The 22,133-nt window shown below is 29.9% G+C and overlaps 2 protein-coding genes across 3 annotated transcripts; one reads left to right on the top strand and one right to left on the bottom strand.

The window, feature by feature from the left end:
- Positions 1-951: 951 nt before the first annotated feature.
- Positions 952-3,828, bottom strand: LOC105206756 (farnesyl pyrophosphate synthase-like). Its single transcript, XM_026135508.2, has 6 exons — positions 3,628-3,828; positions 3,071-3,211; positions 1,911-2,114; positions 1,666-1,824; positions 1,376-1,582; positions 952-1,296 (listed from the first exon to the last, which is right to left on the bottom strand). The coding sequence occupies exons 1-6, from the start codon at positions 3,766-3,768 to the stop codon at positions 1,087-1,089; spliced, it is 1,062 nt and encodes a 353-aa protein (XP_025991293.2). The 5' UTR covers positions 3,769-3,828; the 3' UTR covers positions 952-1,086.
- Positions 3,829-18,149: 14,321 nt separating this feature from the next.
- LOC105199359 (KRAB-A domain-containing protein 2-like) lies at positions 18,150-21,070 on the top strand. Of its 2 annotated transcripts, none has more exons than XM_039459086.1 (2): positions 18,150-18,955; positions 19,044-21,070. In XM_039459086.1, exons 1-2 carry the CDS (start codon positions 18,739-18,741, stop codon positions 19,304-19,306), a joined length of 480 nt encoding a protein of 159 aa, XP_039315020.1. In that variant the 5' UTR covers positions 18,150-18,738; the 3' UTR covers positions 19,307-21,070. The 2 variants fall into 2 exon arrangements, with proteins under 2 accessions (XP_039315020.1, XP_039315021.1); XM_039459087.1 differs by having other exon boundaries at positions 18,150-18,959.
- The last annotated feature ends 1,063 nt before the right edge of the window (positions 21,071-22,133 follow it).

Below are 22,133 nucleotides of genomic sequence, written 5' to 3'. Positions count from 1 at the left end.
ATAACACGCATATATAACAGTTGTATTAATGTGCATTTATTATAAGATATAAATAACGGAGCAACATAATAATTTTATAACCTAGTTATATTATAATAATAAAGTAAAGTTATATAATTGTTATGCTACTCTAGTATAACACCTGTTATATTATCTGTTACTCCCAGGTTATATAACAATTATATTTGGTGTTTGCTGGGTATTATTTTATTTAATAGAATGCATCATCATCGATTTGCTATCGTAATATTTACGATTAGATACAGTTTTTTTATTTTGAAATTTTTATCTTAAAGTAACAAATTTTTTTAATTATTTTTGACGCAAATTATGACAATTAAGAATATGATCTGCTGGAACAAAATTAAATTTATCAAGTAAAAATTCATTTAAATATACTCCATACATAATCTGAAAACATGCTAATGAAAATGAAGAGATTACAGAAGTCAGATACGAAAAAGATGCTTCTTATTCAGAGAAAACAGGAAAACAACAGAAGAATATAGGGAGATTATTGTTAATGTTAAGATATTTGATTTAACTCATGTAACTTGATTTTATGTGTTGTAGTTTGACCAATGAATTTTTTTCGATCAATTCAAGTAAATTAAACGTACCAAGTAAACAATTTATTTTTATTTATTTTAGAATTTGGTTGAGGTCGAAAAATGATTCATATATAATAGACTTAGGGTCACTTGCACTAATGCAGATTAACTTACAGTTCTCAATAAATAAGGAATGTAATTTCCTATGTTGCCGCGCGACAATTGTTTCCACATTTTGTGAGAAACCATTTGCACTCGCGTGAAAGTAAAAAATTGTGTAATCTAAGAATTCTAGAAATAATCTAAGAATAGCATAGGAAAAGTACGACAATCGCAATGACTACATTTTTATTTATAAACAGTGCAAATAGTACATAAAATTTTTATAAAAGGTACCTTTTTTACATTAATATTTGACAAACTATTTTTAATATGTAGCAAACATAGAATTTATTAATTTTTTACATTGCTCAAAATTTAGGTTAAACATGCTTAAAAGAAATACTTGCTTAAAATAGTAGTATTTAAGATATGTTTATCCAAAACAGATTCGTCTGCCATAAAGCTTCTCTAATAAACCCATGAAAAAATGTTGTAGATTTTTGTATGATATTTTCTCTATCAGTGCAGTTATTGCATTATATGTTTCTTTTTCGTGTTTAAAATAAGCATTCTGCAAATCCAAATCAATGTAGAGCTGTTTTACGCATTTTGTTTTCTCCGGATCCAAAACTCCGTAACATTCCTGAAAAACAAAGAAAAAAATAAGAAAATTGATTAATGCAACAACGTTTAGGAAAACACATGTAACCAACGATATTTACTTCTAAAGTTTTACGCTGTTCCGGAGTGACGAGTTCAAGAGCTTTAACAATTAACCACATACATTTTCCTTCTTCTATATCAGTATTATCTTTGCGCAAATCGAAAAAGCAACCTAAGCAATCGTCTTGAATTTGATAAAACTGTCCCAACTCTAACAAGATAGTTTCTGATTGCTTGAACATCTCTTGAACTTTTTCGATTCCAGCCTACGTTAAGCAACGTCACAATTTCTTATCATGTAAAGAGATCAGTTTTTTCTGTAAAAAAAGGAAACAAAAAGTAAACTTACATAATGCATTGCTAAAAATACTGGCATTAAAAATGCTATTTCTGATGATTTGGAGTAAGCGATGGAATTATATCGATTCATTGTAAATCGATCCAGATTAAATTTCTTTGAAGTCGAGGACATATCCAAAAACTGCCCTATTTGTGTATCAAATGTAGCCTGCAAATATGTTTTCATAAAAAATTTTTCAAAGAAAAATTTAAACCGACATTACACACAAATATTATACAGATATATATACATACCTGTAGAAATGTTTCTACTAAATTAATGTAACATTCTTTCCCTTTAAAATGTTTTTCTATTAAATAATACACATTGCTCTGTAACAATAAAGCATCATTGATTGCCATTAAATCTGTTCCGTCATGTCGATACCAACATGGTTTTTCTCTGCGAAATATTGCCTGATCTAAAATGTCGTCAATCATGATCAAATAGGCCAACGTCTATAAAGTAATAAATGTAGTAGTGCATTAATATTATAATCTATAGTCGCAATAATTTATATTTTTTATTCAAATTGTTATTGTTATACTCTTATTTAAATAGATGTTATATATTAAAATAATACGAGAGTCATTTTTAAAGTAAGAACCGTTTTGTAATGGAGTAAGAAAAACTTTAATTATGAACGTAAATTATATCACAAACTAAAATATGAACATTTTTTCACTTTTCAACATAGTCGCCATTAATATCTAAACATTTGTTAAGTCGTGACACCAACTTTTGTATCCCCTCATTAAAGAACTCTGCCGCCTGATCGTTAAACTAATTAGTAACAATTTCTTTCAGTCGGTCATCATTTTCCAATCGCTTTCCACCAAGAAATTACTTAAGTTTTGGAAAAAGATGAAAGTCCGATGGTGCTATATTAGGGCTATATGGTGGATGATCCAGTAATTCCCAATGAAAGTTGACCAGTTGCCTTTTTGTTCTTGCCGCAACGTGAAGCCGAGCGTTCATTTGTCCTTCCTTCATTAAAAAACCTATACCATTTACGCACATTTCCATCATTCATTACGCCTTCACCATAAACTTTAACAAGCTGCCGATAAATTTCAGCAGGACGAACTTTTTTCGCGTTTAAAAACAGAATAACAGAACGCACTTCACAATTGGCGGGATTACTGATTGACATGGCGACAAACAAAATAGTATAACCACACAACCAACACCGGCAGAGACGTGAAACTTAATAGAGGCATAGTGAGGGACTGATCAAGAATGGCTAACCTTAAACGAATGTCACGTGACAGCCGTCGCGGACGCGATACACAATCGGTTCTTATTTTAAAAATGACTCTCGTACATCTTGTGTTTAATGATGTTTAACGATATTGAATTAACTTAAATTTGTTTGTGAAAAAAACCCCAAGTTTCGAAAAGAAAGATTACGCACCATTTCCGTACACCATCCTAAAATCCTTGCTAAGCGAATGTTATCTTCTGTCTGCTGTTCACTAGGTGTTATCGATTTATATGCATAAACTACTGTTAAGCTATGAAGATGCTTTGTTTCTGAGACATTATATTGTAATACCTGTATTATATAAAAATGTATCAATCTGCATGCTTGTTCAAATTTATGGGTAATATAAATTTAATTATAGATTTACTTTTATGTTATTAAAACACTTAACGGTATAAAATATCATTATTTTTATTTATTTATACATTTTTACTTTTTTTTTAGATTTCTTAACATTTTTATTAACTTTTATATTATTGCTATCATTAAATATCTTGATTAAAATTTTTATATAAATTGTTCATAGCTATTTGAGAAATTATGTGTTACATTATTTTATAGTATCTATTTTATATTATCTTATCGTTATTCTAAAAAAATTTATTGTAATATATGGCAATCAATCTATAAAATAATTTTTTATTTTATAGATTGATCTTTTATTTCCCACATTAGCTATATTGTATATTTTAATCAATAATGCTTACTTTGTTCATCCACTTATCAATATCAGGATTGTTCTTGATATGTTCCATGATGTCATGAACAATTTCCGGCCACACTGCCATCATTGCCTGAGTTTCTTCCTCCATCGTTTCCCACATTGTTTTAGATAAAAGAGGAGCCATTTTCGTTGTATTATGTTCTAAAACTTAGCAATATGCAATAATGATTTAGTTGCGTCAGGAATAAAATTGTTATATATTACGAACTAACAATATAATAACAAAAACAACGAACTAAAATCTTTTCTTGTGAAACTTATATTTTCTGTATCTTTTGTTTTATGTCTGATTAAATTTTGTTACCTTGTTCACACTGAAAGTCTCGAAAGTTCTCTAAACATTGAACTCTGCTTCGATATGTACTCAGTATATATACCAAATACATACGTATGTTTAAAGAAACATAAAAACATAATCAGAAAAGCAATTTATACATTGTAAATATCAAATATGTAAATGCCGAAAAGTCATGAAATGCTATCGCGAGTTACAGAATGCGTCATTTTTTATAATCTATTGAATTTTAATTATTTACACGTTTCACAAATGTTAAAAGTACGACTTACAACAATGACGATCCTGTCATTTTTTGAATAAAATTACAATAATTATTGCTATAAATTGTAAACTGACGATTTCATAACAAGAAACGATGAAAGGAATTTTTGTTGTTTGCACTAGATGTTTTGTATCATTGATTTTAATCGAGCCTCTTTCAGGGGAAAAGTACAAATAAAGATTAAAAAATAGTCGTATGTAACCCCATTCTTTGCTTCGCTAATGTACTGAATAACAATACGTATGCATGTTTCTTTTATGATTAAGATGGCTGTACATTAATTCATGTGATTCTTATGTAAAAATAACTAGTTACAGTTACAGTTTCTGTCTTCCAAAAAATAACTAGTTACCGTTACAAGTTACTGACTTTAAAAAATAACTCGTTACAGTTACAGTTATTGAAAAAGTAACTTAAAGTTACTTTTCAGTTACTTTTCTGTTTTTTTTTGGTAATATTATAAAACATTAATAATTTAAATACGAGACTTTTACTGAAGAGCATCCACGTAAAGTCTTTTCTATCTTTAATTGTGTAAAGCGTTATCTACAATAGAGACTTAAGCCTTTAACCTTAAGAAATTAACCAATAATAATTGATTTATAGAAGAATAATCGATTGTGTTTGGCCAATTTCTTAAGGCTAAAGGCTTAAGTCTTTATTATAGTCTTTATTGACGACGCATAATTTGCATGTGACATGTTTACATATATTAAATATTAATTACCTATATGTACAGATGAAAACTATGTGAATTATGTTCTAAATTTTTTGAGGATAAAGGTTGGTTTATAATAGCCGTAATCGTAAGAAATTGGTCAATCATAGTTGATTTATAAAAGAATAATTGACTATGATTGATCAATTTCTTATGGTAACGGCTATTATAAACTAACTTTAAGACTAAGTATAGAATTTAGACTCAAAGGCATTCTTAGTAACCAATTCTCTGCTGGCTGATTATCACACGTATGTACACGATAGACCAGCCAGACGATCACACAACACGCAGTGATTCTTCGCGAGCATCCCGGAATCGTACTTGAATATCCGGGCCCTACAAGTACAGTCGTGAGCTAAAAGGTTGCAACACGTTTTCTTGGATGGTTTTTAGAATGTAGACTTGCTCCTCGATCGGCGAACATAATTGGTTGAATCCACAAGTAAGAACCAATTACGTTCGCCGTTCGATGAGCAAGTCTATATTTTAAAAACCATCGAAGAAAATGTGTTTCAATCTTTCAGCTCACGACTGTATGTACATACAATCGTGTATCTACATGTAAATAACTTGTAACCTATGACTACTGGTACGGGGCTGCCAAATGTATAACATATAACCGTTCATTGTCACGTGTATCTTTCTAGACAGAACTTTTTCTCGGATCACATCATCTCTCATCATATCATCTCTCTCGGATCACATAAGAAGCATAGAACATAGAATTGTCACTGCATCGAGCAACAGTGGCTGCGTTCAGCAAACTCAGTGGTTGAGTGAGCGCTTACTGCTATTAGTGTAATCTTTTAGGTCTAACCAATCACCAATTACATTAAAGCTGCGTTTGAAAACATCAGTTGAGTACCCTCATATATATCATTTTATCCTTGTTGTTTACCGATTGTTAAATAAAGATAAAATGATACACGACGCCACTCGGGTGATGTTTGCAAATGCTATCTAAATTGGCAAATGAGTTTGAAATATATAAAGTAACTATAAAAATAACTATTAATTTAGTTACTAGATACACAAATAATGTAACTAAGTTAAGTTTATAGTTACAGTTGAAAAAAAGTAACGAAGTTAAGTTACAGTTACCAAAAACAGGTAACTCTAACTGTAACTTCGTTACAAGTAACGAGTTATGCATGTTTCTTTTATGATTAAGATGGCTGTATATTAATTCATGTGATTCTTGTGTAAATGCTGATATTAGTTTTTTGTTTTTCAAAAATTTATAAATAGTACTTCCTATTATTTTCTACATTATACTCAGCGAGAAATAATAATGGAATTAATGTCGATTCGACATCAATAACGCGGTATTTTATGTATTGTATAAGCGGTTTGAATTTTTCTCAATTTTTATGACGATTTACATATGTTACTCCACAATATCTAAACTAACAAGGTGTTCTTTGAAAAATTTTGAATTTAATTCAAATACCGATTACTCCGTGAGGTTTGTATCTCTTAGTAAGAGATAGAAAAAAAACAATGTGAAAAGTTGCTGAAGGTAAGTATTTATCTAGAGTAATGTAAAAGAAATTTTGGACTTTCGGACTTAGAAAGAATCTCTAAACTGTTTATTTGACAAAGTTAAAAGATATAAATATTTTTATAGTACAATCGAGAAAGGTCCATTTATTATTTGTGCATATACTATTTATGTATTAATATAAACATTAATGTTATTAGCCCGAATCTCCTTTATGTCAAACTAGATAAATACTTTTAGCAAACTTCCGTATTGCTTTTTTTTTCTTGTTTTCCGATACCAAGAGACTGCACATAGACGCAAGGAAAAATTTTTTATATATAATTAGGGGTGAGTGGGATAAGTTTAAAGTTTTTGCTCTCTATGAGACACAAAGAAAATCCAATCGTAAAAACGAAGATGCCGTTGGAAAAATAATTTAATTCCCTTCATTTTTTATTTGTACCATTTTTACGTATCATATTTTTCTCTCACCTGTCTTGAACTCTAATGGAAAATGTAAAAATGCTTTTTTCAGTCCGATTTGGAATTATTGGTTCCAAGTCGAATCACCTCTTGGTCCAAATTGGACACTTTTATTCTTATCGGCTTTTAAACAGAATTTTAAAAAATTTTAATGTAGTGTTTTATTATTGAATAAAAACGAGTAATTTGACAGTAAAAAATAAAATTTTTATTTAAAAAAAATTAATGATAGTTTACATAGACGTTTCCCGGTTATGTTATGATATTGTTATTGATATATAATTAGAATTGAAATCAATAAAATTCAATTATTCCAAGTCTGATGACTCATAATATTTTACTGATTTAACCTTTTTTAGGGCCAGGGCATTTGATCGACCAATCATCAGTGCTACGATCAGGTTGCAATTCCGATTTAAAAGTCCGATTTGGACACGAGTTCTTTTGAACTTTAAAACAAATTTTACAATAAACCGCAAAAGTAATCACAAATTGATATTTTTAAATTCTACACTCTTTAATTCCTTTAACAATTACATCAATTTAATTCAATCAATACCCTTTCAAAATTTTAGTACCTTTTAAATAATGGTTTACAAAAATTTTTTTTTTCAAAAAATTTTCGTACAATGGCTGAAAATACATATTCGCATCTTCTATTCTATGAATATCATGACAAAAAACTGTTGTTACATGTTCAGTGTCTTATAAGAACTTTACGTCATAAATGGCGCATAAATTTACTTAACCGTATTTATTTAAATTAAAAAGGTCCTATTTGGAACATGGTTCAAATTATCCTACTCTCCCCTAATTATATGTGTAATATATATATATGGGACACCCTATATATATATATATGTTTACGTAAAGGCAGTTTTGAGGACCTTGTCTAACACCCTAATTTTATTTTACAGATAGAAAATATATTTTGTATATATAGTAATGCCGTTCGCAAAATTTGAAAAGAGTACTTATTTTTCAAGATACATAAGATAATGTATCGTAAGGCAGTTTTCAGGTCCTAAACGTTTTTTTAATGAATAGAAATATCAAATTAATTTTAATGACAATTTCTTATAGATCTAACACATGCAATAATAACATAACATTCTCACGTATTTTTGTAAACTATATTTAAAGGAATTAGGACAATTTCTCAATGTTCTGAAAACTGCCTTTTAGTAAATTAATACATCAGCAGAATGGCATTTTTCAGGTCTTTAAAAAAAGAGCGTTTAAAATAAAAATTTCTTCATATTTTGTATCGCTTCTTAAATAAATAATAAAAAAAAAACACTAACAGCATAAATTTACATTTTTGTATATAAATAAATATGTTAAAAAAAAGTTATCTATAAAAATTTTTGGACCTGAAAACTACCTTTCAGATGATTATGTCAACGAAATGGTAGTTATGAGGTCCATCATTTTTTAAATAAAAAACATAGTTTTGCTTTAAATGCTACTAATGCAAAATTCATAACTAATAATAATAAAACTAACAATTAATATAATTGAACATATGTCTATTACAAAATAAACTCAAATTACTTTTATTTCAATATTACTTTTTCATAATTGATATTTATTATTGAATATCAAATTATTGATAACTTTTTGATAAATTATTAACAAAATAAGTATTACTTATTTTTTAAACACACCGATCCGGTAAAATACGGAAACACATTCTCGGATGTAGAAAATTTTTTCAACTTTGAGAAGCTATAACTTTGATTACAATCAAAATTTTTCAACAATTTTTTTAAATGAAAGTTTAGAATCTCAGAAATATGACTGTACAATCGCCATTACTGAAAAATAATTTATTTTGAAGTTACAAAGCTAATACCATTAAGCAAAAATGAGAAATTTGTAAAAAATACAGTTTTCTTTCAAAATATCGTATCTTCGCTACAAAAAACTTTTCAAGACTTTCAAATACGGCGTTTAAAAGCTAAAGGGTCGTACATTAAAAAAAAATTATATTATTGTTATTTCTATTAAAAAATATACTTATGTAACAAGAAGAATAATGTATTTTTGATTTATTCAAAGTGTCTAAAATTGAAAATTAATTTGTTTTATGATATATTTTGGAAAAGCTTTCTTTTCTACAGAACTATATAATATTCTAAATTTAGACAGAGTATATGCGACATCCGCAAACGGATCTGTTTAAACGTGTTTTATCCAATTTTTTTATTTAAAATACTTACATAAAATATTTCGCTTACATACAATGTTAGTTCCACAGACTTCAACAAAACTTTGCAGCCGTGCCGTTCAAATTCTAATTACCAATATAGTTGGTCAACTATATCAATCAAAAGAGGAGATTTTAAACTTTTTTTACGTCTTAGTCCGAAGCTCCTATCTCATTCCGTCTTTACATAGCAAACGTTCGAAACATCATATAGGGTTTTTACGACCCACTTACGAATTTAAGGGTTAATGATTTCTTGCATTTTTAATTATTTTAATTTATAAATTCCGAAACAATACGATTTTATCCTTTCGTGCCAGGTAGTACGTATGTGCTAAACATTCAATAATTTATATCTTCAATAAAAATAGAAACAGCAACTTCTTCCTGGACTTATTTTAAGATACAAGATAAGACTTAATAATTAATTTAATTATGCTTTGATACTATGTTGCGTTTTATTTATTATTACATTTATTATTACATTTATTATTTTATTTATTAATAACATGCATTTTATTTGTTATTGCGTGACTTGGATTTTTTAAAAATTTGGTTATGAATCCAACTTCTAATCTGTGGAACGGAGCGACGGCTTAAACATTTGTTTCTCATTTTAGCTTCTACCATTTGTTTTCCTGAGAGCAAACGTCGTTCACTTATTTCTTGTTTAAATGAAGTATTTATTACATTACACTCTTCTTCAGTCCATCTTATACGCTTTGTGGAACCGTACGGTGATGCTATAAAACAGTGCTCGGAGTTAGTTGCTCATTTCGAGCCGATTCCTGAAGAGTCGCCCACTGTTCCCCCACTACCGTTTGCCGCTTGACGATCGAGCCGACGATCACGCGGCTGGCGCTCTGCATCAGGAGCGAATAGTACGCTACCAGCGTATTTTTCACTCATTGTCAGAGACGTTCCTAATGCAGAGCGCTTGCCGCGTGATCATCGACTCGACAGTCGAGCGGCGAGCAGTAGTGGGGGGACAGTGGGCGTCGCTTCGAGGATCGGCTCGAAATGAGCAACTAGCTCCGAGCACTGCTATAAAATATTAAAATTTATTACAAATATTGCACGTGATGAAAGTTATAATTGCGAAAACTATAAATTATAATTTAAGTTAAGACTCGGCAAAAATGCACATTTCGGCCAATTGTCAACTTAAAGCTTTCATCTCACCTCATTACTTCCCACGCAGTCTAAATACCAATTGACATTTGGACTGCGTAAAGGTTGGCAAGGTAAGGGGAATAACGCTGGCTGAAAACTGGCTGAAATGTACATTTTTGTCGAGCACTGAGTTAAATCATAATTTATATCTTTTGCGATTTTCTTATAATTTTATCTAATTTTTAATGTGACATATGTCACATTAAATGACATAAACACATAAACACTTTAATTGAATTGTATAAATGCAGTATAAAAGATGAAATTTCTAACTAATTTTTTAATTAGTTTTATGTTAGTTCTCTTGTTATTAGTTGATGAGCTGGCGTTAGATAGTGAAGATATGGAATGTGTGAGTAATAATTTTTTGTAATCCAAGTTTCCTTATCTGCAAAATGTTGAAGAAAACAACTATTCTAGTCGAATCGTGTAGACCAGTAAATAAATGTTTAACTTATATTAATTACATATTATTTTCTGAACAAGAAATTAATGTCTTACAACACGTAATTGTTGTTATTCTTCAGTGTAGTGAAGTTTTATTTTGTAGTAAATGTTTTTCTTGATGTCTACGTTTTCATGTTAGATACAGATTGTCCTCGAAATGTTTTTGTCATCTTATGCAAGAGAAACATGCATTCAACTTTCATTGAGAACATTTTTCTTTATCTCTTATAATTTCGACGATACACGCTTCGAAAGACAAAACCCGATTTACTTCAAAGGGGTGTTTCATTCTTAAAAGTGCTTTAGGGCACGTGTAAAAAAATACGTGTCCTTTATTTTAATCTGTACAACATGTTAAAGGCACGTCGAAATTGGAGGGAGTCACTTCCGTAGCGCACAAACGCGCAGACGGGTGCACGTATCGTGCGTATAGAGAGGTTTCTAATTATTTTTAGAAAATGAGAATGTTGTATCGTAGCTTTATCATATACTGTTGAATTCGTAATAAAATAAGCTTTATTTTGCTTATAAAAAAAAATAAAAATTTTGAAAAAAATAAGTAAGTGGTGGGAAAAAGTAATAAAAAAAATGTTAAAAAAAAATTTTTTTGCTGTTATAAATTACTTTTCAAACCATTCAAACTTTTATTTAAAACATTTTTTTCTATTTTTTATAGTTTTGACGGTATACGCTTTGAAAGAAAAAAAAACGATTTTCTTCGAAAGGGTGTTTCACCCCCCTTAAAGTGCGTATGGGCACGTAAAAAATACATGTCTCTTATTTTTATCTGTACTACAACATATTAAAAACTCGTTTTAATCTGAGGCGGACACTTCCCTGTGTTTCCTTGTCAGACGAGCGACCGCTATGTAAAATTCTCTTTCTTATTGTGCATTCAAGCAATTATCTTCAAATTTTATTTCCCTTCTGTCTCAACTTTTCTCAAATTGAAATACTGCAGATTAAGCAAATTTGTGTAAGTTCAATAACCGTATTCAATATGTTGAATATAATAAAATCTTATTTCAAATGTAATCAGTACGGTTTTTAATGTGCACAAAATTGTTTAAATCTAAAAGGTGTTTACGATAACTAATCGGATCTCGGATTGGATTAAACAATAGTACTCAACGTAAGTATAGAAAATTTCCCTAGGCTAATCGGATTGACGATCTCTGTCTCAAATGTGATCCGATTGATGACGAAAGCGTGGAGACGCAGAAGCATGCTTGAAATGTAAGTCTCTTTATTTTTTTAAATAATAATACAAAAAATTAAAGATAAAGTTAAAAAGAATGATTTGAATTTAGATTTATTGTAATATTTTTTGTCTAAACATTGGATTTCGTTTAAATTTCTGTTTGTAAAAATTAATTAATCTATTCTAAAGTTTGTGGTTATATCGGAAACAAATCAAAATTAATAAAACAATTATTAATTGTTAGGTACATATTAAAGCATATAAAATTTCAAGCATATCATATAGAATTCCTGTTTATTATAAACTTAGTAAAAATAACTTTGAAATCATTCAGCTACATTACACATTAATCAATATTAATTTGTATATTAAAAATCAATAATGTCTTTGAAAATGTTCTTTTTATTCTTTTCCAGATCATAATAAAACTTTAACTCCAAGAATAAATAAAAATTACTGGAAAATGGATTTACATGAAAAGGGCATTATTGAACAACATCAATTTGTGCTAACTTAAAGTTTGTAAAATCTGCTATTTTTTGTTAGTTGTTCATTAGAGAGTAATAATATAAGAACGGAATATACATAAATAAAATTCAAATAATTGTATGCATACATGACTTTCATTGTAATAAAATGTACACATCTGTCATTCATAGCAAAAATAAAAAGTTTTTCGTGATAAAATCAGACAAACAATACAAGCACGAAGATCTAGCTACGACTGTTGAAAGCATTTTTGTTCACTTTGTATTGATACAGTAACGGTCAAAATATCTCTTCATTACTTAAAAAATATTTTGTAAATTTTAACATAATCTTTGGATTTTAACTTGACATGAATCGTAATATGCAACAAATTATACTACTTTATAATAATAAGTTTCGATCAGCAAAAATTAGAAAAAAAAATTTCTTATATGACAACTCAGGCAGCACAGAGAATTCAAAAAGAATTTTTAAAGAATTAAAGTCTATGTCATCAATTCTGAGTTTATTTTAAGATTCAAAAAGAATTTATTTTTTGAAAAGTCAGAGAAAGAATTCTTTTTACTTCCCAAAATAAATTCAGAATTGGTGACATAAATCTGAATTTTTTTAAATTTTGTGTGCTATAATAAAATCAATTTATTAACAGCGAAAACTAAAAAATATTTATTTATACGACTCAGATCTAATGCAGAGAAATACAAAAAAATTTTCCAAAACTTCATGTTTATGTCATCAATTCTGAGTTTATTATAAGTTTAGCATATTACGATTCATGTCATGTTAAAATCCAAAGATTATGTTAAAATTTACATAAAATTTTTATTTTTGTTATGAATGACTGATATGTACCTTTGATTACAATAAAAGTCATATATGCATACAATTATTTAAATTTTATTTACATATATTGCGTTTTTATATTATTACTCTCTAATGAACAACTAACAAAAAAAGCAGATTTTACAAATTTTAAGTTAGCACAAATTGATATTGTTCAATAATGCCTTCTTCATATAAATACATTATTCAGTAATTTTTATTTATTCATGGAATTGAGGTTTATTTACGATTTGCAAAAGAATAAACAGAACATTTTCAGAAACATTATTGATTTTTAACATATAAATTAATATTGATTAATGTGTAGTTGAATTAATATTAATTAATGTAGTTGAATGATTTCAAAGTTATTTTTACTAAGTTTATCCTTACGACAAAGACGCACGGGCTAGAAATTGTAATCTCTGTGATTATTGTAATATTTTCCTGTGATTCATTTATAGACCCGTGTGAAGTTAGCACCCCAAAGTAAAAAAAATAATGTTTTTTTTTAGAGTGCCGGCTTTTTTGGTACTTTGAAATTTTTCGTAGCAAACTTTTTAAGAGCACTTAGGGAGTACTTTAATTGAAGAAGTAATAACGTTAACGTAAATGTGATAACTTAACACTTGCGACGTACTTTTCCTGCACTCGCCAGGCGCAGGAGAGTACGCCCAATAAAAAGGGAAAGGAGGGCAGTAAACGAAAATCTCTCAAACTTAATTAGTAGTTGGGCGCCCCCGACGGCAGTACTCACTCGTGACTAATAATCCCGACAATTACCTCGCAGAATTCCGCCAGTGCTTTTCGCGGCGCCGCGAATCTCGTGAAAACCGAACGGTATCGCGTTTCGCCGAGATCGAACCGCGCGAATTCCACGCACCGAGCGATCCCGCTATTACCAAAACTTTCCACGACGGGTTCAGCCGGAGTACAATACTGCTCCGAAATCACCCCGGTACGGTACGATAATCCTTAATATGACTCGATACGAGACGACAATTCACAATTACGCGACACAAAACGATACGCGATTTTACTTAAAACTAGACGGTATACGCGCGCGACTGTCGGTGTCCGCACCCCGAGAGGGACTTAACGATTCTTGAGCTGCGGTCGATCTCTCTCGAAGTGTCGCCACTCCGGCTCACTATCAGTTAATTACTCGCGGGATGCTCCGCTTTTATAAGTGCGGTATAATTACGGGAAATGCACGGAGGTCAACCCTCATTCAAGGACTTAACTTACGATTACCGGAGCGGCAGCTTACAATGTTAAGTCGATAGGCGATGATCGGCGGCTCCTGGGCTGTACCTCTCGTCTGCTGTGGCACACACGACAGTGATAAGCCGATCTGCGCTTTCCCGCTCATCGGGCTCCGCACAATTTTTTCGTGACGTCACCAGTGGTGGCGTTACAGGTGGGCTACAGGTGGCCCGGGTCCCCCCCAAAAATATGTTGGGCCCCTAGTCGGCCCCCCCCCAAAAAAATAACATTAAAAAATAAAAATATTTCAAAAATGTATATTTATAAATATTTATAATTATTTATTTATTGTTACTGACAAGGAAACACAGGGAAGTGTTCGCCTCAGATTAAAACGAGTTTTTAATATGTTGTAGTACAGATTAAAATAAGAGACACGTATTTTTTACACGTGTCCTAATACACTTTTAAGGGTGAAACACCCCTTTGAAGAAAATCGGGTTTTTTCTTTCGAAGCGTGTATCGTCGAAACTATAAGAGATAATAAAAAAAAAAAAACTCCCGACTGCTGCCAAAAGTTGGTTTAATAACAAGAATTAAAAAGTTTAAGATTAAAAATTAATTAATAACAAAAAAAATTTAAAATTTAAAAAACAATTTAAAAAATTATAAAGTTAATTGAAAATTAAATAAAAATTAAAAAATTAAAAAGTTAATTACAAAAATTACAAAAATAAGAAAAAACCAACAAATTAATAACAATTAACTAAATTAACAAATTTAGTAAAAAATTGGAAATAAAAAACAAATTAACATAAAAACAGAAAATCAACAAAACTAAAAAATAATAATAAAAAGATTGCTTTAAAAAGTTTGAAATAAAAATTAATTAAACAATTAAAATAACAACAAAAAATGAAACTACGGATACTAAAAAATAGTTTTAAAAGTTTGAAATAAAAATTAATTAAAGCAAATACTAATACTTGACATTTTAAACGCTAATTATATTTTTAGCACATTATTGTATCAATTAAAAATTAAAATTGAAATTAATTAAAGCAAATACTAATACTTGACATTTTAAACGCTAATTATATTTTTAGCACATTATTGTATCAATTAAAAATTAAAATTGAAATTTACACTTTGTTTAATAAAATACTTTTTTTTTCAATAATAAATTGTACTTAACCAGCAGTCGGGAGACGCCACGCTAAATAATATATATAACATTACATTATATCCTGAATAGTTATAACATTCAACGTTATAACATTAACAATTTAAATTTGTTAATTTAGTTAATTTTTATTAAATTGTTGGTTTTTTCTTATTTTTGTAATTTTTGTAATTAACTTTTTAATTTTTAATTTTTAATTTAATTTTAATTAACTTTATAATTCTTTAAATTGTTTTTTTAATTTTTAATTTTTTTTGTTATTAATTAATTTTTAATCTTAAACTTTTTAATTCTTGTTATTAAACCAACTTTTGGCAGCAGTCGGGAGTTTTTTTTTTTATTATCTCTTATAGTTTCGACGATACATGTCTCGAAAGAAAAAACCCGATTTTCTTCAAAGGGGTGTTTCACCCTTAAAAGTGTATTAGGACACGTGTAAAAAATACGTGTCCCTTATTTTAATCTGTACAACATATTAAAGGCACGTCGAAATCGAAGGGAGTCACTTTTGTAGCGAACGAACGCGCGGACCGTGCGTATCGAGAGATTTTTAATTATTTTTGGAAAATGGGAATGTTGTATCGTAACTGTATCATATACCGTTGAATTCGTAATAAAATAAGCTTTATTTTGCTTATAAAAAAAATAAAAATTTTGAAAAAAAATAGGTAAGTGGTGGGGGAAAGTATTAAAAAAAATTTAAAAAAATATATATTTTTTCGCTGTCATAAATTACTCTTCAAGCCATTCAACTTTCATTTAAAACATTTTTTTCTATCTCTTATAGTTTCGACGACATACACTTCGAAAGAAAAAAACCGATTTTCTTCAAAGGGGTGTTTCACCCCCTTAAAGTGAGTATGGGCACGTATAAAAAAATACGTGTCCCTTATTTTTATCTGTACTACAACATATTAAAAACTCGTTTTAATCTGAGGCGGACACTTCCCTGTGTTTCCTTGTGAGACATTTATCAATAGAGCACAGCTTATTTTAGTAAAAATAAGAAATGGAATATATTTGGCGATAAACAAAAGAATACGACGCCAGCCGTCAAACTGCACGTGATAAACAAAAGAATACGATGGCTCGACGGTAGCCGCACTGTTTCTATTGTCGCTTTTTTTAAATTAGTCCTGAGAACGATTCGAAAGATGCGTTTATTTCTGAAGAATTTTGATATTGGAAAAAAGCTTTAGAACAAAATGTTGGATTAAGAAAACATGCTGCTTCAGAGAATTATAAGCATTGTGCTATAAAATATACAGAATATCTAAAGCTTCATAAATCTTCTAAATCAGTTATGACCATAGTGAATGAAACTCATGTAAAATTAATTCAAGAAAATAAACATTATTTAAAAACTGTAGCTGAATGTTTACTATTAACATGCAAATTAGAAATAGCTCAAAGAGGGCATGATGAATCAAGTTCATCTTTAAATCAAGGCAACTTCAGAAAAATAATGACTATGCTCACAATCAGTAAATATGATCCTATAATCTCTTCACGTTTAATTGATGGTCCAAAAAATGCTCAGTATTTACATCACGATATTCAAAATTTATTAATAAAAATAATGGCTGATCAAATAAAGTTTTCAATCGCTAATGAAATTAAAGAAGCAAAATATTTTGCAGTAATGGCAGATAAAACGAAAGATTTAAGTAAGCAGGAGCAAGTTTCAGTAGTGATAAGATATTATTATAAAGGTGCAATATATGAAAGGTTTATGGGGTTTTGTCCAGGTAAAAAATTAGATGCAATAAGTATGTCAGATTTAATAAAAAACACTATATTAATTGCGGGATTAAACTCACACAATTGTGTTGCACAAGGTTATGATGAGGCAAATGTTATGAGTGGGCATTTGAATGGCGTTCAAGCCAAAATAAAACAATTTGCATCCAATGCTGCATACATACATTGTTTTAAACTTGGTTATTGTTGATTGTTGTAAAAGTAATAAAGATAGCTTCAATTTTTTTTCGATTTTAGAAAAATTGTATGTTTTTATGTCATGTTCAACAATACATCCTGTATTCATAGATTTGCAAAAAAAACTTTACACGACAACCAATTGAATTGAAGCGATTGAGTAGCACAAGATGGACAGTTCAATACCGTGTATGTGATGCAGTAGAACGTACTTTTGCGGCTATTATTATTGTATTAAATAATGTAGCAATGAAAAAAGATCGATAAGCTAATGCTGATGCAAAGGATTATTGCTGTAAATTGACAAAAAATTTCTCTTATATTTAGTAATATATAAAAATATACTCACAAGGAAACACAGGGAAGTGCCGTGATTAAAACGAGTTTTTAATATGTTGTAGTACAGATGAAAATAAGGGACACGTATTTTTTACACGTGTCCTAATACACTTTTAAGGGTGAAACACCCCTTTGAAGAAAATAGGGTTTTTTCTTTTGAAGCGTGTATCGTCGAAACTAAGAGATAAAGAAAAATGTTCTCAATGAAAGTTGAACGCATGTTTTTCTCGCATAAGATGATTTCATATCTTGAAATAGAATGTTTACGTTTCGGCAAAGTGTGCTAGCATTTTGCGTGCATATCGCTTATTGAAATTGATGACGGAGTTGGATAAGGTTTTGCTTGCGTTGTAGGAATTCCTTTGGCGCGTGATTTGCTGGACGTTTACCCTCAAAATGTTTTCTGGGCATGATGTAATTGACAGTGTTCATCGTGAGTATGGTCATGGAGGTAGAGATCGTACAGTAAAAGCACTAAGAGATAATATGCAAATGTCACGATAGAATGCATTAACTTGTATTTAGATTTATGCATACCATGCCAAAAGAAAAAGAGTCATCCTAAGAAGGGACTGGTGGTGAAACCATTAGTATTTACAGAGATTCATGCACGCGCACAAGTTGATCTCATTGACATGCAGACGTGTCCCGATCGTGATTTCAAGTATATCTTAAACTATCAAGATCACCTGACAAAATTCGTGATTTTACGTCTTCTGAAAACAAAGACCGCAGAAGAAGTAGCTCACATTCTCTTAGATATTTTTTTTATTTTGGGTGCCCCTTCAATCGGACAATGGCAGAGAGTTCGCCAACCGCATTATTGAAGAATTGAAAACCATGTGGCTTGAGTTATCTATAGTACACGGTAAACCGCGGCATTCCCAAAGTCAGGGTAGCGTAGAGCGAGCAAACCAAGACGTACAGAAAATTTTGTTTGCGTGGGTGGAGGATAACAAGACCAATCGTTGGAGTGAGGGGCTTAAGTTCTGTCAAGTGCAGAAAAATTGCGCTTATCACACTGGAATACGACAAACTCCATTCGAAGTCATGTTTGGTAGGTAAGCATACCTTTAATACGTAAGTTTCTGTATACAAATACTACCTATAGATAAGTGAAGAAATTGACCGATTTTTTGTTACAGAAAGAAAAGCTCACGTAGGAATACAGACTCTACCAGATTCTATAAAAAAGATTCTCCGCACTGAGGAAGAATTAGAAAGCACTTATATAGGTAAATCTATCATCAGAAGAGAACGAAAATACATCTGTTGTTCCAAAACAAGACGATTCCAACCCAATTACAAATCCCGTAGAAGAAATAAATATTCGACAAAACGTTTTCACGGATATAAAAATATGTTGTATTTGCAAAAAAGAAAGTTCTGGAGGACATACCTGCTGTAAATATGGGCAAATTGTACACACATGCGCTGATAGTACTATAAGTACAGAAGAAGGCTTTGGAAGTACAGTGGTATGTATCCGCTGCGCGCAAAAAGAATTAATAACTATAAATAAAGAAAAGGCTATTGATGGAGCTCAAGCAAATACTATGAAACAATTATCCGATAAAAAATTTCCACCTATTGAGGTGGGAAAAATTGTTACTGTGCCTATTCCATGCGTGGATAGAGCAAAAAGTGACGCTCGAAATGCACTTGGCATAATAACAGAAAAAACCGGTGACGGATTGTATAAGGTAGGCACCAAACAAGGAACTATAAATACACTTTTCTCAAGGAATCAGATACAAAAATGTAAGGAAAATTTGATTAATGTTAATGACATACCCAATATAGAATTATCCTTGAGAGAAATTAGTACCAAAGATTCAAAGTTTGGAGGCCAAGGCTTTATAAAATGTAATTGTAATAAAAAGTGTAATTCTAATTTGTGCAAATGCAAAAAGTCAAACGTATTGTGCAATTCTAAATGTCATAAATCAACTGATTGCCAGAATAAATGATTCACTTATTCTTGATTCTTAACTTATTGTCGATTTATGATATTTCGATAATTATTTCTTTTTAATTCTTTTTTACACTATGAATTTCAAATTCTTTTATGTTCTGTACTTTTGAAAAATAGTTTTTCATATTGTCTCTAATTTTAAAAATATTTCTTTTTTATCAATTAATTTAAAAAATAATTAAAATATTTTTATGTTTTGTGCTTTTAAAGAGAGTATATTTTATGTTCTAAGAGGCTAAATTTTTACCAAAGATATGTCTATATTTTATATTATTAATTACAGTATTTTATATTATGTTAAAAGTATATACCTAACTAACACTAAATATAGGTACTTTCTAAGTGTAAGATGTTATGTTTGATGATGCCAGAATAAGGGATTTACTTATTCTTGATTCTTACACTTATTGTCGATTTATGATATATTTCGATAATTATTTCTTCTTAATTCCTTTTTATACTATTTCAAATTCTTTCATGTTCTGTACTTTTCGAAAAGATTTTTTATATTGTCTCTAATTTTGAAAATATTTTTTTTATATTGGTTATTTAAAAAAATAATTAAGATATTTTTATGTTATGTGCTTTTAAAGAGAGATTTTATGTTCTAAAAGGCTAAATTTTCATCAAAGATATGTCTATTTTATATTTCCTAGTAATTACAGTATTTTATATTATATTAAAATTCTTTTGTGTTCTGTACTTAACCAACTTAGCCCGTTTCTTACCTAACCAACACTAAATATAAGTACTTTCTAAGATATTATGTTTACAAAATATTTTACCAAAGCTACATTTTTAAGGAGAAAAAACTATGTACAAGAGTAAAAAAGTAAATAAAAAGCCACATTATGTTAACAATAAGAATAGTAAAACTAATCTTGATTTTATTTGTTAACAGTCACATAGTCTGAATTAAGCCACACCTAGGATTGACTGGTCAAAGTCCGAAGTGATTTTTCTTTAGTTTCTAACTTTGACCAGCCGTATTAGTTATTTCTAGGATTGACTAGTCAAAAGCCGAAACGCAAAACTTATTTCGGGCTTTGACTAAGACGCTTGGTCGTTCCTGAGGATTAACTAGTCAATCCTAGGAATGCCTGCGTTTCGGGCTTTGACTGTAACATATATATTAAAATTAGGGAATCTAGAGGCGCGGTCGCGACTCGCGCCTATGTAGGAAAAGCGAGTCGCAGACCGACCCTCTTTTACGCGAGTCAGCGAGTTCCAAGCACGCAAGATTATCAGATTTCAGTAATGGCTGAACCGATCAAGTTCTGAGTAGTCTCAAACGATAGCTTGGCCCCGACTTGTATAATAAAAGTGTTTTTATTTTTTCTCTCCGTGCCCTACGAGCGGAGATATCGCGACGCAAAGTCTAAATATTCTACATTTCATTTAAGAAACGTCGTCGTCGCCCTCAGGAATTCTCCCTTTCATATTTTCGACACAAGTAGCGCTGGCATACATCAGTCAGCCGTATGCGACTTGTGGTGTACTTGTGGTATGTTATATGTGGTGTAGTATTTCTTGTCATCTTGTCATCATCATCATATCCGTCGTGACAGGTTCTTTAACCTGATTTTTATTCGTCAGTCATTATTAACAATAATCTTGGTAAAAGTCTCTGACTAGCTTTGTTTTATTCTTTTTTATTGTGAATTTATATATTTTATTATAATTTATTGCAGACATAAGGATTGCATTGAACATTGAGCTACAAAATAAATTATGATCAGAAATATTTAAATAGTCTGTCAGTGGAGGAGACAGACATTGCGCTGCAAATAGATAATAAAATATCATTACAAGAACACGATGCCGATATTGAAAAAAATATAATATAACAATTGTCAACTTTGAACAATCCGTTTTTCATGAAAGCTATGGAAGAGTACGTGTCATGTGAATTATATAAAAACGATACGGTGGATGCTCGTATGCATAATACTCTTAATTCTAAAGCAAGGTCAGATACATAATTTAATCGTATATATATATATATATATATATATATATATATATATATATATATATATATATATATATACCTAAGTGGTATTTATATATACCTTTATTTATATATACCTTTTGAAAGAAAAGGTAAAAAAAGGCGCCTATGTGTGTGCGCGCACCTAAAAATTTTTATTTTTTCAACCCAAATAATATGTATTATTTAATATTTTCTACAAAATCTCTTATTCCAACCTAAGTGGTATTTACTTAAAATAAATATCTTGAAATTGTATAATAAACATGA

Source organism: Solenopsis invicta, chromosome 16 (genome assembly GCF_016802725.1).
Source record: "Solenopsis invicta isolate M01_SB chromosome 16, UNIL_Sinv_3.0, whole genome shotgun sequence".
NCBI classification, from domain to species: Eukaryota; Metazoa; Arthropoda; class Insecta; order Hymenoptera; family Formicidae; genus Solenopsis; species Solenopsis invicta.
This window is presented reverse-complemented; position numbering and strand designations above follow the sequence as displayed.

Bases quoted from the DNA above. Each gene is read 5' to 3' on its own strand.
- LOC105199359 (XM_039459086.1), top strand. From the start codon at position 18,739: ATGTGGCTTGAGTTATCTATAGTACACGGTAAACCGCGGCATTCCCAA. The intron at 18,956-19,043 runs GTAGGTAAGCAT...TTTTTGTTACAG, and splicing joins TCCATTCGAAGTCATGTTTG to AAAGAAAAGCTCACGTAGGA.
- LOC105206756 (XM_026135508.2), bottom strand. From the start codon at position 3,768: ATGGCTCCTCTTTTATCTAAAACAATGTGGGAAACGATGGAGGAAGAA. The intron at 1,825-1,910 runs GTATGTATATAT...ACATATTTGCAG, and splicing joins TAGTAGAAACATTTCTACAG to GCTACATTTGATACACAAAT. The intron at 1,583-1,665 runs GTAAGTTTACTT...TGCTTAACGTAG, and splicing joins TATTTTTAGCAATGCATTAT to GCTGGAATCGAAAAAGTTCA.